The sequence below is a fragment of the Monodon monoceros genome, unplaced genomic scaffold, assembly GCF_005190385.1.
Source record: "Monodon monoceros isolate NGI ecotype Baffin Bay Population unplaced genomic scaffold, NGI_Narwhal_1 Super_Scaffold_20, whole genome shotgun sequence".
Lineage (NCBI taxonomy): Eukaryota > Metazoa > Chordata > Mammalia > Artiodactyla > Monodontidae > Monodon > Monodon monoceros.
In genome coordinates this window covers 49,546,084-49,560,085 of record NW_021703777.1, presented here as the reverse complement: position 1 = coordinate 49,560,085, position 14,002 = coordinate 49,546,084, and the positions used below count along the sequence as shown (strand labels likewise).

Sequence of the window (14,002 nt, the reverse complement as noted above, 5' to 3'; positions counted from 1 at the left end):
TTTCTTTAGAAGCTACAAATAAAAAATATTTTAAAAGGCTTTTTGTTTAACAATAATACAAGTTCATTGAGTAGCAAGTCAGGACTATTTTTGTGTCCCTCTAATCTTCTGTTCCTGTCTGGTTCATTTTCTTCTGTACTGGAGGGTGGTACTAGTCTAGGGGTACAATCCAGCATCATTTGAATAGAAAAAAGGAGCCCAGGCAATTCACGGGAATGTAATTCAATAATGTCGTAAAGCTGTTTCAGGGCAATAATCTGAATAATATATCCTAGCGTGTTAACATTTTTCCAGGAAGTAGTCTTATCCATTTGCTGTCCTCTGAACCAGGGCAAGCTGTAATCACTGAGTAGGGAGTCTCATTAGCTTTTTTGTGTATGAGTAATATGGGGCCATTTACAATGGCTGCATCCTGTGAAATCCAATAAAGGAAATCCTACAAGGAGTGTGGTAGTCATTGTGAAGGATGCCTCTGCACTCAGCCATGTGCTTTAACATGCATGCCACCCTGTTGTCTTGCAGGGAGACCCGAGAAGTCTGTTTCTGTGCACAACTTGTAACAACGGTCATTTTTCCTTTTGAAGGTGGAGGAATGTTAGGCTCTTTGGCTTATTATTATTATTATTATTACTATTTATCATAAACAGCATTACTACCGTGCATCTTTTAGGAAATGTGGTGGTAGTTGCTCCTTTTGTGTAGAGTCCACAAGTTTCTCTATCTACTCTGCTCTTGGCTTGATCTGTTTTAGCTTTCTGCTTGCAGCTGGACTCCTACCAACTGGATGGATGTTCTCCACGTAGGGGCCCTTCTTGCCGTCCATGTGAAAGCAAATAAACTCTGTCCTTTGATCTCTGGTGACTTGGTAGGATATGTTTATGATTTTCTTAGCATCTTGCAGATACTTTGCTTGCTATCATCTTACACCTGTCCATAGAGGCTGCCACTCAGTCATTTATAGGGGCCACATGGAGATGAACATAATTCCCATTTTATAGTTGAGAGGTGGAGGCACAGGGACGATTCACTACCAGTGCAGACTTCTGACTCTGAGGCCAGGCTTTTAGGGAAAATCTAAGGAGATATCCAGAATGGATTGGAATAAAATACTTGAGCGTTTTCCCATGAAGAATAATCAAAGTTCCTGATCAGTTTGTCCTTTTCTGACCTTGATTTTCACATCTAAGGCAAATAGTTATTCAGGGAGCTCTAGCCCTCTAAAAAATTAGAATGCTTATTACCCCTTTATATCACTGTAAGTTAATATATATTTTATGTTATAAATAACGATCTGCCTAAAAGCAGTTGTTTGTGCCTAGTTATCAAAACTATAAAAAATTGTATTAGAGGAATTGGGACGGAGGTCCTGCTAGTTCAGTTCTGTCTTGTGTGACAGTCTTCCAGTTGCTCGCTGTAATATGGTTGGTTACGGTGGGCTTGCGGTCCTCATGAATTTATTGTGGAAGGTACAGTTTAGCCACATTTTCCAAAGCCACTAAATATGAGCACTGGGTTATTTGATTCACTGTTGTTTTGAAGGAAGGGAGTAAATGACTGATACATACTGAGTTTATTTTAGAAATAGCTGTGATATGTCAGGAAGGATGAGGGTGCACATCCTCTCTGAAAAGATTGAGTGGTTTAGGAAGGCTGGCTCTTTTTCTGATATTATGCTCTGTTTCTGCCTATAATTATTTTGTGAATGTGAGTATAGCCCAGTGGTTCTGGACACAGATCATCTGGTACTGATTTTTGTTGTGGAGAATGCTAGAGACATCCTCCCCAGGCACAATTAGTTGTATGGAAAAGCGAGCGCATAAGAGTAGAAGGGCCCCATGAAGATTCTCGAGACAACCAGGCACTATTAAAAATTCTAACTATGACTTGTTTCTAGTTAAGAGTGAATAAAAACAACTCAGCAACATAAATTATTTCCCCCAAGCCATCAACATGAGCTGTGCCCTTTCAGCCACACAAATTTGATGTTTACTCTAATTTGTTAATAAAGAAAAAAAGCTTCTGTTTGAAAAAAACATCTGTCCCTTGACAAAAAACAGCTTGAGTCATGAAAGAAGTTTTCAGTACATTATAAAAGCTGAGTTTGGCAAGAGGTACTTCATAAAAGTTGTGACAGCTTTTGCTTCTTTGAGGGTTAAAGAGGAGAGAACATGTTTCAGGCAGAGGGAACTTCAACTTGATGAGTTTTTCTGTGTTGTTAGTTTTCCCAGATCGCTCATCCCCATTTCAACAACGCAGTTCAAATTAGAGGCTTCTTAAGGGTCTGATTTCCTACAGATGAAATTCTTGACCAGAGGTGATGTTTCCTGCTACTTGTAGATGTCCAGATTTCCTCTCTATATCATTTTAAGGAGATGGATTTACTGAATGGTTCCTGCCTGGAGTAATGTGAAAATTTTAACTGATATGTAATATTTTATTTCTATTTGGCACTTGATGATTTCCATTAAAGTATATATATATTATATAAAATCTAATATATAAGTATATATATAATATATATTATATAATATATATAATAATTATAATATATTTTATATACAATAATATATATGATATATAATATAATATATATACTTATAATAATATATGAGTGTGTGTATATATATATATATATATATATATATATATATATAAAATTTTTTTTAATAAAAATCACATTTCCCAGTAAAGGGGAATTGTGCCTTTGTATCTAGGTTAGTAATACACTATAGCTCTCATATGCTGGGTTTATTGCTATAATAAATGTTATGGTCACCACTGGTCTATTACTGCCATTCATTCTTTGGTACTATTTAGTAAAGAGCAGAGTAGAAACTTGTAGAAAATGTATGCCCTCATCTTATAGTATTTAAGTTAGAGGATCCATTATTCTATCAGTTCTTGGACTGGTTACCCATTGTCTGCCAAAGTTTTTATTTGGGGACTGTTAATGACTGAGAGTATCTTCCTCACTTTCTAACAAGACACTATTTTGGCTTTGTTGCCATTTAGTCAACCTGATCATTAATTTATGTGTCAGTTGATAAATGTGCATTTCTATAGTGTGTATTTCTAAATGTAAAATAATCATGATGGAGATACTAGGGAGAGGTAGGAAGAGGTAGAGAGTGGTTCTGGACAGGTTTTAGATATTGCGTATTACTTAGACACTAGTATTTAGATACATTGAAATAATAAAAAATGACGAGCAAAGGAAATCCGTTATCTAAAAATGTATTTAGTAAAGCATCCAGGTGTTATGTATTTTCTCTTACTGCACCACATCTGCCTTCTTCTGCCTAAAACTATGGGCTTATTGTCCTGCCTGACAGCTGGCCCTTGCTAGACAGGTAAATAGGATTGGGACATGTGACCAGCACTGTAGATGTTTCTTAATGAGATTTATATTTTACTGTAGTGGTTAAATATTTTTTTCGGGTGTTGCACTCAAATCAGTGATCCGCCCCTTCAGAAAAATGCATTGTACTGTCCATAAAAAAACACTTTATAATACTGTATGTAGTGGTATATAAATTAGGTCCAGCTTCAAAAGAAGAAAAGTTCTAGTTAGAAGAACTAAAATCCAATTCTAATAATGACTTCCTTCATACTTGAACAAACTTTCGCACCTGCTGATTGCTTTTGCTGTTTCTTCTACTGTGATAACACTTGAAAGCAGGTGTACCGCTCCACTCCAGAACTGGTTTCTAAGCAAATAAATACTGAATGGTTTTATGGTTATTCTGGTATAAAATATGGGTATTCAGACTTTCAGATTTACCTTCTTCCATTCTCAATTTGGTTTTTCTTTTTCTTCACTCTTTGGGTTGAATTTTATGATGAAAAAAGGAACTACCTATTCAAGGGCATTTGGGAACAGACCCTAATACCTTGAAGAGTGCTTGCTATCAGTCCTTTCTTATTTAAAATGAGGTGTATAGGAATAAATTAGTAAAAAAATAAAATTTTACTAAGAAAAGTCCTAAGCCATTCCTGGTCGCATAAAATCTTACCGAAGTTTTCTTGTCTTCAGCTAAGTATCCACAACATCTTTCCCCAGAGTGACGTATGGAAGTCATAGTTGGATAGCTTTTCTCTGTGAAGTCACAACTCTGGTATATAGGTTGGGCAGGTATTATTAAGCAGAACCGTGTGCTGAAAAAAACAGGAGGTAAGAAGTCCTGTCTATCTACTCTGTCATTTATTAGGAACAGTCTTTGGGCTCATCCATAACTTCCTTGAACCTAGGTTTCTTCACCATTAAATGGAAATAAGATACCTGTCCTTATTGCAGAGGCTAGTAAGAGTTTAAATGATGTGTGAATGTGAAATGATTTACAGGCTTTAAAAAGCTGTGCAAACATAGGATATGATCATTTTTATTGTCCTCATTATCTCCATGTTAGGTAAGACATGACCATAAATAAGCAAGGAAGGGATTTATCTGGTGTTGCCTTTTGTCTATGTTTTTAAATTCATTTACTTACTGGGTTTCCTGCTCCCCAGTTGAGACGTGCATCTTTGCCCTTATGATCAGTGAGGGATTCCTTCCAACATGATAAGGGGTGAACTTAAGTGGAGATAAGCTCATTATTGCGAGTTTCAGGACCTGCTTGCTATGGAACAGTGCTTTGTGCATTATCCAGAAAACAAGTTTGGAAAAGAAACTTGTTGGCGCCCATGAAAGAATTTTAGCTGTGCATGGTGCTTTATTTTGAATTTCTCTTATATTTTTCTTTCTTTACTTTGGCTGTCAGCATGTGGCTTACTTGTAGAAGACTTTGTTTTTGCTGACTCCCAGCCACTTCTTAGTAGAAATATTTCTTAAAAATATGGAGAGGATCATTTGTCATCATCCATATTGGGTAAAGAAACGTCAGAGAAATCTGAAGATGTACTAAGTCTTTCTCGTTATTGTGCTTAATGGGTTTTCTCCAAAGATTCTGAGAGTCAGAAGAAAGGGAGAGAGAAGAAGGTTTAGAAAAGAAAGATTGAATGACTCATAAAGTGAACCTTTCCTTCTCTGTGAAGAAGCTTCTCAGGTTTCCATGCTAAATTCTCCCTTGCTTCCAAATAAATGAAAAACAGTTTGTGTTTCACAACAGCGTGAAAAAGTATCTTTCATATTAGCAAGAATATTACCTTTGTTTTAAAGGTGAATTCTAGACCTAACCGTTTTATGAATTAGGGTAAATGTGTCTCAGTGTTATGTGTGTTGAGTTTGATGAAATGTGTGTTATAGCCTTTGCTTCTTTCCTCTTCCATTAGGTTCTTGTTCATTCTCTTAGGTCCTAAGGGGAAAGCCAAGTCCTACCATGAGATTGGCAGAGCCATTGCCACCTTGATGTCTGATGAGGTAGGGAATCGGGAAGATGGTGATCTGTGAATGTCCTACTTGTGTTTTCATACTGTGAGTTGGCTGTCACAATTTATTCAGTTAGAATTATGTAGTTACCAACCTTCTTAAAACATGAGGTACAGTCGTTCATGCAAATGAGCTGACATCTGCATTTGATAGTTTTCAAAAAATAAATTTTATGTTAGAATAAGTCATATTTTCCTTTCTTCCTCTAAACTGAGGTATGTTAAATATTATATAAAAGGTTCAAGACACTGTATTAACTTAATCTCTTAAAGTGTTTAATATATTAATTCTGGAAACTTGTGTCCATATACTGTGTTGTTTCAGAAATGATGGGTTCTATAAAATAATGCATAATAAAATGGATAATGCATGTTTTCCCTTAGGTATCAGAAAGTACCTGTTTTTGTGGTTTTCTTATCTTGTGGGAAGGAATGATACATATACTAAAATGCATTAGCAACTGTTACTGCAGAGCATCTAGTACGTTGGAATTATGACCATACTCTCCTAATAGCTTGAATGTCATTACACACATTGTAGACATGACGAAACTCCAAACTGGTCTCATAGGAGGAGAAATACTATGAGAATATAGGAGCACTAATTTCTGCTTTTGCATCTTTGTAGCTTACTATTTTCCCGAATGTTTTGTTTTTGCTTCATTGCTTGATATGTTAGCTTCGCCGTGTGTTAAGTGGAGAATAGAGCATTTAGCTATGGCAGTTCTATATGGTGATTACCAGATGGTTACTTAATCTGAGAGCATTGATGAATAGTAGTGCTGTTTTTTTCCCCTTGAGGCAACTAAGCATCTCAGTGGGTTCTTTCATTTATTTCTGCATATTTATGATTTCTTTAAAAAAATGATTCCTCCTAAGATGTATCAATTAGAAATGCTTTAGGCTGCAAATGACAGAAAATTTGACTTATTGTGACTTAAACAATTTAGGGTTTATTTTGTTCACATATGAGGAAATTTGGAGGTAGGTGGTTGCTGGAGTTGGTTTAATTTAACCGCTTAATGATAAAATCAAGTGCCAAGGCTCTTGCTTTGTGGTCTTAAGATGGCTACTGCCGTCAACTCCAGTCACGTCATCTGTATGCAAGGCAGGAGGAAGGAGGAAGGGAAGTGTTAGCTGTGTCTGTCTCTTTTAACAGGTATTCAAAAGCTACCCCCAATCCCCCTTCTTTTTTAATCTCATGGGTCAGAATTGCCCATCCTTATCGTCAGGGTAGGCTGGGAAAATGACGACTTTCCAGCCTCTACTAAGGGAAGTAGCAAGAGAAAATAAGGCTGTGGCCAATTGTGTCCACTACAGATGACATGCTGGCACTTTGTATTGCCCTCCCCTCAACCCCACAACCCCCAGACCATTGGTGTTGTTTGCTTGATAGCTTTTAAAAATTCTAATTGAGGAGAAGAGTCTTAGTAGCGATCTTTAAGAATAGGTAAGGGTATCAAATAAGGGCCATCTTCTCTCCTGGAGACTAAAGAATTTGACTTAACGAGGTATGAAAGTCTTAGGTTATGTGTAAAGGACTTTCAGATCATCAGCCAGGTTAGAGGAATGGAGCGATTGACAAAGAGGATTATGGACGTCTGGAGGCTCCTTCTTTGGATATTTGCATAAAAGACATAGAACATTTGCTGCCTTGGATGGTTTAGTTATTGCCTTGCTAAAAGATAGACAGATGATCACCTACTTAAAGCCCTTTGCTTTAACACACATTATTTGTGTGTTTGAGAGCTACAGTGTCTGAGTCTTAACTTAGCCTTAACAGTCAGCTTGAACTTACCCTTCTTGAATTATAAGCAATGGTTTGGCGCAGTAGTTTTTATTTTGGGGAATGATCTTCAGTATATTTCTCTAAACCATTTTCATCTGGCTTCCATCACAACTATATCAGTAATGGTGCATACTAGTGGGAGATGAAAGGCAATGTTGTTTTATGGTATTGATAGAAAAAATCATATAAAAGAAACACAGCTGTGTTCTCATGCCTCTGCCTATATTCTTTGGGTTCATAATCTGAATACCAAAATATTTTGGGGTAAGCTGAACAATAGCAAATATGGGGCTATGGTTATAGTAATGTTAAAGTGGATTATGGATTGCATTCTTCAGGCTCTACATGATGTGAGGCATGTGGAGAGATCTCTTGTTGGATCAGCACATCTCTTTTTATTCTTTAGGTGTTCCATGACATCGCTTATAAAGCAAAAGATAGGCAGGACCTGATTGCTGGCATTGACGAGTTCCTAGATGAAGTCATTGTCCTTCCACCCGGGGAATGGGATCCAGCGATCAGGATAGAGCCCCCTAAGAGTCTTCCATCATCTGACAAAAGGTAAAATTTTCAGGCCATTGGGAGTTTTCATCCTTGAGAAGGAGGTTGTGTTTAAAAAAGGAAAGAGGTTCAGCCAACTGCCCTAAGATTTTCAGGTTTCCATTCAACTTGAGGTATTATCTCAAATGAATCACACATGTGCCTTGGTTTGACATTTCGTTGACACTATAAAATGAATGTTATATGTTGTGATTAGTGATGACAAATTAGAGATCTCAGATTATGATACTGGAATACATTGCAGAGATTTTTTTGGGTTGTTTCGGGGACTCCTCGTACATGTGGAAAGATTCGTTTACTCAAGATGACTCCCTGTAGATTTAAGAGGTTAAGAAATTGGATGAGATGATTGAGGAGAAGCCATTTTCTAGAAATCTGTGTTTTTCCAGGTGAAACAATTTCCCTCTTATACAACATACAAGTTATTCAACTTTCTGTTCATCCACTCATTTGTCTTGGCTCTTAACAGAACATTTCAAAAGTTGTTTGTTAGGATGGCAGCCGGAAATAATTATCTTTCTCCCAAAGGGTTTTCGGTCCATCTCTTTATCAGCTAGTGCAGGACCCAGCTAAGAGGCAGGTGAATGAAATAAACTAATCTTTTTTGGGGCTCTGTTGTCTTGCTTAGAAAGAATATGTACTCAGGTGGAGAAAATGTTCAGATGAACGGGGACACGCCCCATGATGGAGGCCATGGAGGAGGAGGACACGCGGATTGTGAGGAATTACAGCGCACTGGAAGGTAACTTATGGATTCGTCTGTCATTCATGATGAGGTTCTCTTCCGATCTGAATTTACCTTCATCTTTCTGTCAGCATTTTATTCACCTGTTTGTACTTTTGTTTGGTCAGCCAGCACACATTTATGGTGTATCTGTTAGTCACAGGCACTTGAGATGCAGCAGTGAATGAAAGAAAAACCCCTTTCCTTATGGGTCTTACCTTGTAGTGGTAGGAGACAAACAATGAGCAAATAACGAAATGTGGATCTGGTTTTATGGGGCAAAATAAAGCAGAAGTAGGGAGTTTCTGTGATGGGAGAAAGGTATTAGGTATTACCATGAGTGAGGGGTGTTAGAGAGAAAGAGAGCTCGTGGGTGGGTATTGCAGGAAGACTGAGTATTGTGCCAGTCTTCCCCACTTGGCTTTCATGATTCCCTCTCTCCCCTGTACATTTACTCAGAAGTGGGTAACATGTTACAGAAATGAGTAATTCCCAGGCTACCATCTCCTGGGCCTGCAGTGGGGAATTCAGGTTTCCCAGATCGCTTTGGTTAAATCTCTTTACATTAGGATTTCCTTCATGGTTAGGTTCTCCGTTTCATTTTGGGTTAACTATAGTTTTAAGTAGGATACTCATTTATGAAGATATGGCTTTTTAAAAACACTGCAGATTTTTTGAAAACACAAAAGTAAGTCATTTTAATATGCAGTCAAATCTGAATGAAATTGTTATTTTCTTCCCCTGATGACCCACTTGGGTTTCTCTCCCAAATTAAGAGGACATTATTTCTCTCCTCTTCCATCTTAAAGAATAGAGAGTAGGGGCTTCCCTGGTGGCGCAGTGGTTGAGAGTCCGCCTGCTGATACAGGGGACACGGGTTCGTGCCCCGGTCCGGGAAGATCCCACATACCGCGGAGCGGCTGGGCCCATGAGCCATGGCCACTGAGCCTGCGCGTCCGGAGCCTGTGCTCCGCAACGGGAGAGGCCACAACAGTGAGAGGCCCGCGTACTGCAAAAGAAAAAAAAAAGAATAGAGAGTAGAACCTTCTCTTTCCCCCATTTTTTTTTTTCTGACTAGTTCTTTACAAACTATTTCCATTAGGAATATACTTTTCCTTTTATACAGATATAATTTTGGGGATTTAACTTTTTAATTTAATCAGACTGTTATTTCCTTCTTCCATATTTTACCTTCCCTAAGTGTATTGCATGTCTGCAGTATGCCTGGTACCATGCACAGCCCTGTGCGTACCAAGAAAACTGAAGCAGGGCACTGATTGCAGCTAAGATAGACAGACAGGCAATCCTGAGAAAACGTGATAGCCCCTAGTGAATGTCTGAGCTATGAATGGAGGGTCAAGACCTCAGAGGGCTGTTGAGCTCTGAGGGAGGGCATCATAGGCAGAAGGCACAGCATGGGAAAGGCTGAGCGAGGTTTGGGTCGGGTTGGGTGGGGGAGTGAGTTGACAGATGCATGAGTCAGCTGACTTGCTGACGAATGTGATGGGTCTCAGCTTGGGATGCTCTTCCATGACACACCTGCATGGTTCCCTTCCTTAATTCCTTCCAATCCTCACCCCAAAGTCACTTGCTTGGGAGCCCTGATCTGGCCACTCTAAATTTCAGGCATAGCACTCTAGCACTTAATAACCTGCTTCCCCACTTAATTTTTTCTTTGATGTTTTAGCACCATGCATTTTACTTATTTTGTTTCCCCCACGCAGAAAGTAACTCCATGAGGGTGGGTATTTTTTTCCTGTGTTGTTCACTGCTGTTTTTCCAGCACCCAGAATGGTGCTGGGCGTGTCACAGATGCCCAATAAACATTTGTGGAGTGAATGAATGAGTGAATGAATGAATGAGGCTGGAAGGGAAGCTATGACAAGATTATAAAGGGCCTTATATGATCTGCTCACATGTTTGGATGTTTTTCTTCAGACAGTGAGAAATTTAATTCATCTACACAGTTCATTCTCGTCTAAAGACCAACTGTCTAGTCTTTAGGGAACGTGATGCCTAATTTGGTGACCAAAAAAGAGACAGAAGAAGATTTATTATTCACAGTCTTCTGGTTTTATCTTAAGTAGTTGAAGAGTGTCTTCTAATTCAAACATTTTAAATACAAATTCTTTGTGGTTAAATTATCTCTAAGTTATCTCTTGGTTAATTTGATGGTAATTTATTTTATGTTGTCACGTGTTTGCTTTCTCCCTATGCAGGTTCTGTGGTGGACTAATTAAGGACATAAAGAGGAAAGCACCATTTTTTGCCAGTGATTTTTATGATGCTTTAAATATTCAGGCTCTTTCAGCAATTCTCTTCATTTATCTGGCAACAGTAACTAATGCTATCACTTTTGGAGGACTGCTTGGGGATGCCACTGACAACATGCAGGTGGGTTTGGTTTGGGGAAAGACACAAATAGTACAGCCCAGATTGCCTTCCTCACCCCTACAGCTCAGCTAGAAGCAGATGGCCTTTCAGTTACTCAGCATGATTTTCTTTCTTTTGCTAGATGCTGCATTTTACTTTGCTTCTGGCCTGCTGCTGTATTTCCAGCATTTTAGTAGTTACAAAAATAGCTTGATGAAATCTGGCTTGAGTCACAAGTGGGGAAAAGAAGGGAAGGAAATGAGGATACACAATTCTGTTTGGGCAAAAGCATATCGGCTGCTTTAGTTTTGTGCTGGGTATAAGGTTAAGATCTTCTATTACCTTGAGTGTGTGGACCATACTATTAAACTTGATGATATATCAAGTTTTGGGGAATGCCTGGTTAGCTTCCTTTTTCGTGTGAGCAAGCGATTGAGTGATTTGCTCAAGATTGGATTTACATCTCTCTCGGTAGAGCTCAGCTTTAAGGAATAAAAGCTAGGTGTTGATTTTCCTATTCCTGAATCTGCCTCTCATTAAGTAAGCTGTGTAGACTCTAGCTTAACTTATTTTGTATAAACCACAATTTGTTGGTTACTTTGCAGGTGGCATTCACCCTCCTTTTGTATCAGTAATAGCTGAAGCTTTAGTTATAGAGAAGATATTTTAAATTCCCATAATCAGAAAAATATGTACAAAACTTCTCTTAGTTGATCCAGTCATTAGGGAAAAATAGGTATTGTGCTAGGTGCTGAGTGAGTAGCGAGTGAAGCTGAAAACAACCGGATTCAAGCCCTTTTCAAACTCTGTCCTTCTATGTTACTACTTATTACTGTTTAACCTATGTGACATTCATAAGTGCTGCCAACCAGCTTATTTTTTTAAAAAAATACAGCTGATTCCAAAGGATGCTTTTCTTCTACTTCTGTTTTCTCCCCTGGGCACATTCATGTTTTAGATCTGCTTAAACACAAAATTAAGATGGAGACTCTCTATGACATCTATGTTGACCCAAGCAAAAAGGGAGACATTACTTTAAACAATTGTAATTCGTCTGTTAAGAGAGCTTTTATCTTTTAGCCTTTATCTACTGCTGTAAAGCATGTTACCCCTAAATCCAAGGCTTCAAACAACCATTTTATTATTCTCTCTCATGTTTTTGGTGGTTGGTGGACTCAGGTGGGTAGTTCTCTTGGGTCTTCATAGACTTGTGAGTGAGATGACAGCTGAGATTGGAGTTGCCTGAGGACTTCTTTAGTCACATGACTGGTGCCTAGGCTGGGATGTCTGGTAGTTGGGGACTGAGGGCTCCCCACATGACTTTTCCTAGTTCCCATGTGAATGTGCACTCAGGATTCCTTCATTTTCTGATTTTCAAAGAGAGGTTGAAAATTCAATTGCTTACATGAAATCTGGTGATTCTTAAATATTGGCAACTGATTAACATTTTAAAAGTTACATTGTTCTGCCCAGAAAGCACATTCCCCAGGCATGGGGAATCGAAACCAAGCATGGTAGGACACAGAGATGAAGTATATGAAGAGGGTGTTTCCCACGTTTATTCCTCATTCGTAAGACAAGAATGAATAAATTAAATTGTAACAGTGTTGTCAGAATGGTATTTTTTATAAAATCTGATCTGTATTCAAATTGGGCAGCTATTCTTCATCTAAATGAGAGCATAATGATAACTAAGGCACATCATTCAAAAGAACAAATGGAAAAGAAAGCATGGGAAAAGCACCTTGAGGCCAGCATGGAGAAGATAATACAGGCAGCCTCACATAAAGAAAATCAGACCTTCCTCCCCACAGATACATCAGAAATACATCTAAACGTGCAGCTGCTCCTATAGTACACCCACTGAACGCTGGCAGAAGACCTCAGACCTCCCAAAAGGCAAGAAACTCCCCATGTACCTGGCCGTGTGGATGAAAGGCTCTTGGTGCTGCAGCCAGGAGTCAGTGCTGTGCCTCTGAGGTGGGGGAGCCAACTTCAGGACACTGGTCCACAAGAGACCTCCCAGCTCCACGTAATATCAAACAGCGAATATCTCCAGAGATCTCCATCTCAACACCAACACCCAGCTTCACTCAACAACCAGCAAGCTACAGTGCTGGACACCCTATGCAAAACAGCTAGCAAGACAGGAACACAGCCCCATCCATTAGCAAAGAGGCTGCCTAAAATCATAATAAGGCCACAGACACCCCAAAACACACCACCAGACATGGACCTGCCCACCAGAAAGACAAGGTCCACCATCATCCACCAGAAGACAGGCACTAGTCCCCTCCACCAGGAAGCCTACACAAGCCACTGAACCAGCCTTACCCACTGGGGACAGACACAAAAAACAACGGGAACTACGAACATGCAGCCAGTGAAAAGGGGACCCCAAACACAGTAAGATAAGCAAAATGAGAAGACAGAAAAACACACAGCAGATGAAGGAGCAAGGTAAAACCCCACCAGACCTAACAAATGAAGAGGAAATAGGCAGTCTACCTGAAAAAGAATTCAGGATAATGATAGTAAAGATGATCCAAAATCTTGGAAATAGAATAGAGAAAATGCAAGAAACACTTAACAAGGACCTAGAAGAACTAAAGAGGAAACAAGCAACAATGAACAACACAATAAATGAAATTAAAAATACTCTAGAAGGGATCAATAGCAGAATAACTGGGGCAGAAGAATGGATAAGTGACCTGGAAGATAAAATAGTGGAAATAACTACTGCAGAGCAGAAGAAAGAAGAAAGAATGAAAAGAAATGAGGACAGTCTCAGAGTCCTCTGGGACAACATTAAAAGCACCAACATTCGAATTATAGGGGTCCCAGAAGAAGAAGAGAAAAAGAAAGGGACTGAGAAAATATTTGAAGAGATTAGAGTTGAAAACTTCCCTAATTTGGGAAAGGAAATAGTTAATCAAGTCCAGGAAGCACAGAGAGTCCAATATAGGATAAATCCAAGGAGAAACACGCCAAGACACCTATTAATCAAACTATCAAAAATTAAATAAAAAGAAAACATATTAAAAGCAGCAAGGGAAAAACAACAAATAAAACACAAGGGAATCTCCATAGGGTTAACAGCTGATTTTTCAGCAGAAACTCTGCAAGCCAGAAGGGAGTGGCAGGATATATATATATATATATATATATATATATATATATATATATATATA

At 38.7% G+C, this 14,002-nt stretch overlaps 1 protein-coding gene across 4 annotated transcripts in view; it reads left to right on the top strand.

Moving 5' to 3' along the window:
* Window positions 1-14,002, top strand: part of SLC4A4 (solute carrier family 4 member 4) — a 401,333-nt gene that overhangs the window by 284,291 nt on the left and 103,040 nt on the right. For all 4 annotated transcript variants that reach the window (XM_029234897.1, XM_029234898.1, XM_029234895.1 and 1 more), the window contains exons 9-12: window positions 5,269-5,356; window positions 7,560-7,714; window positions 8,343-8,456; window positions 10,658-10,832. In XM_029234897.1, the coding sequence (XP_029090730.1) occupies window positions 5,269-5,356; window positions 7,560-7,714; window positions 8,343-8,456; window positions 10,658-10,832 (532 nt within the window). The remainder of the gene's footprint in view (window positions 1-5,268; window positions 5,357-7,559; window positions 7,715-8,342; window positions 8,457-10,657; window positions 10,833-14,002) is intronic.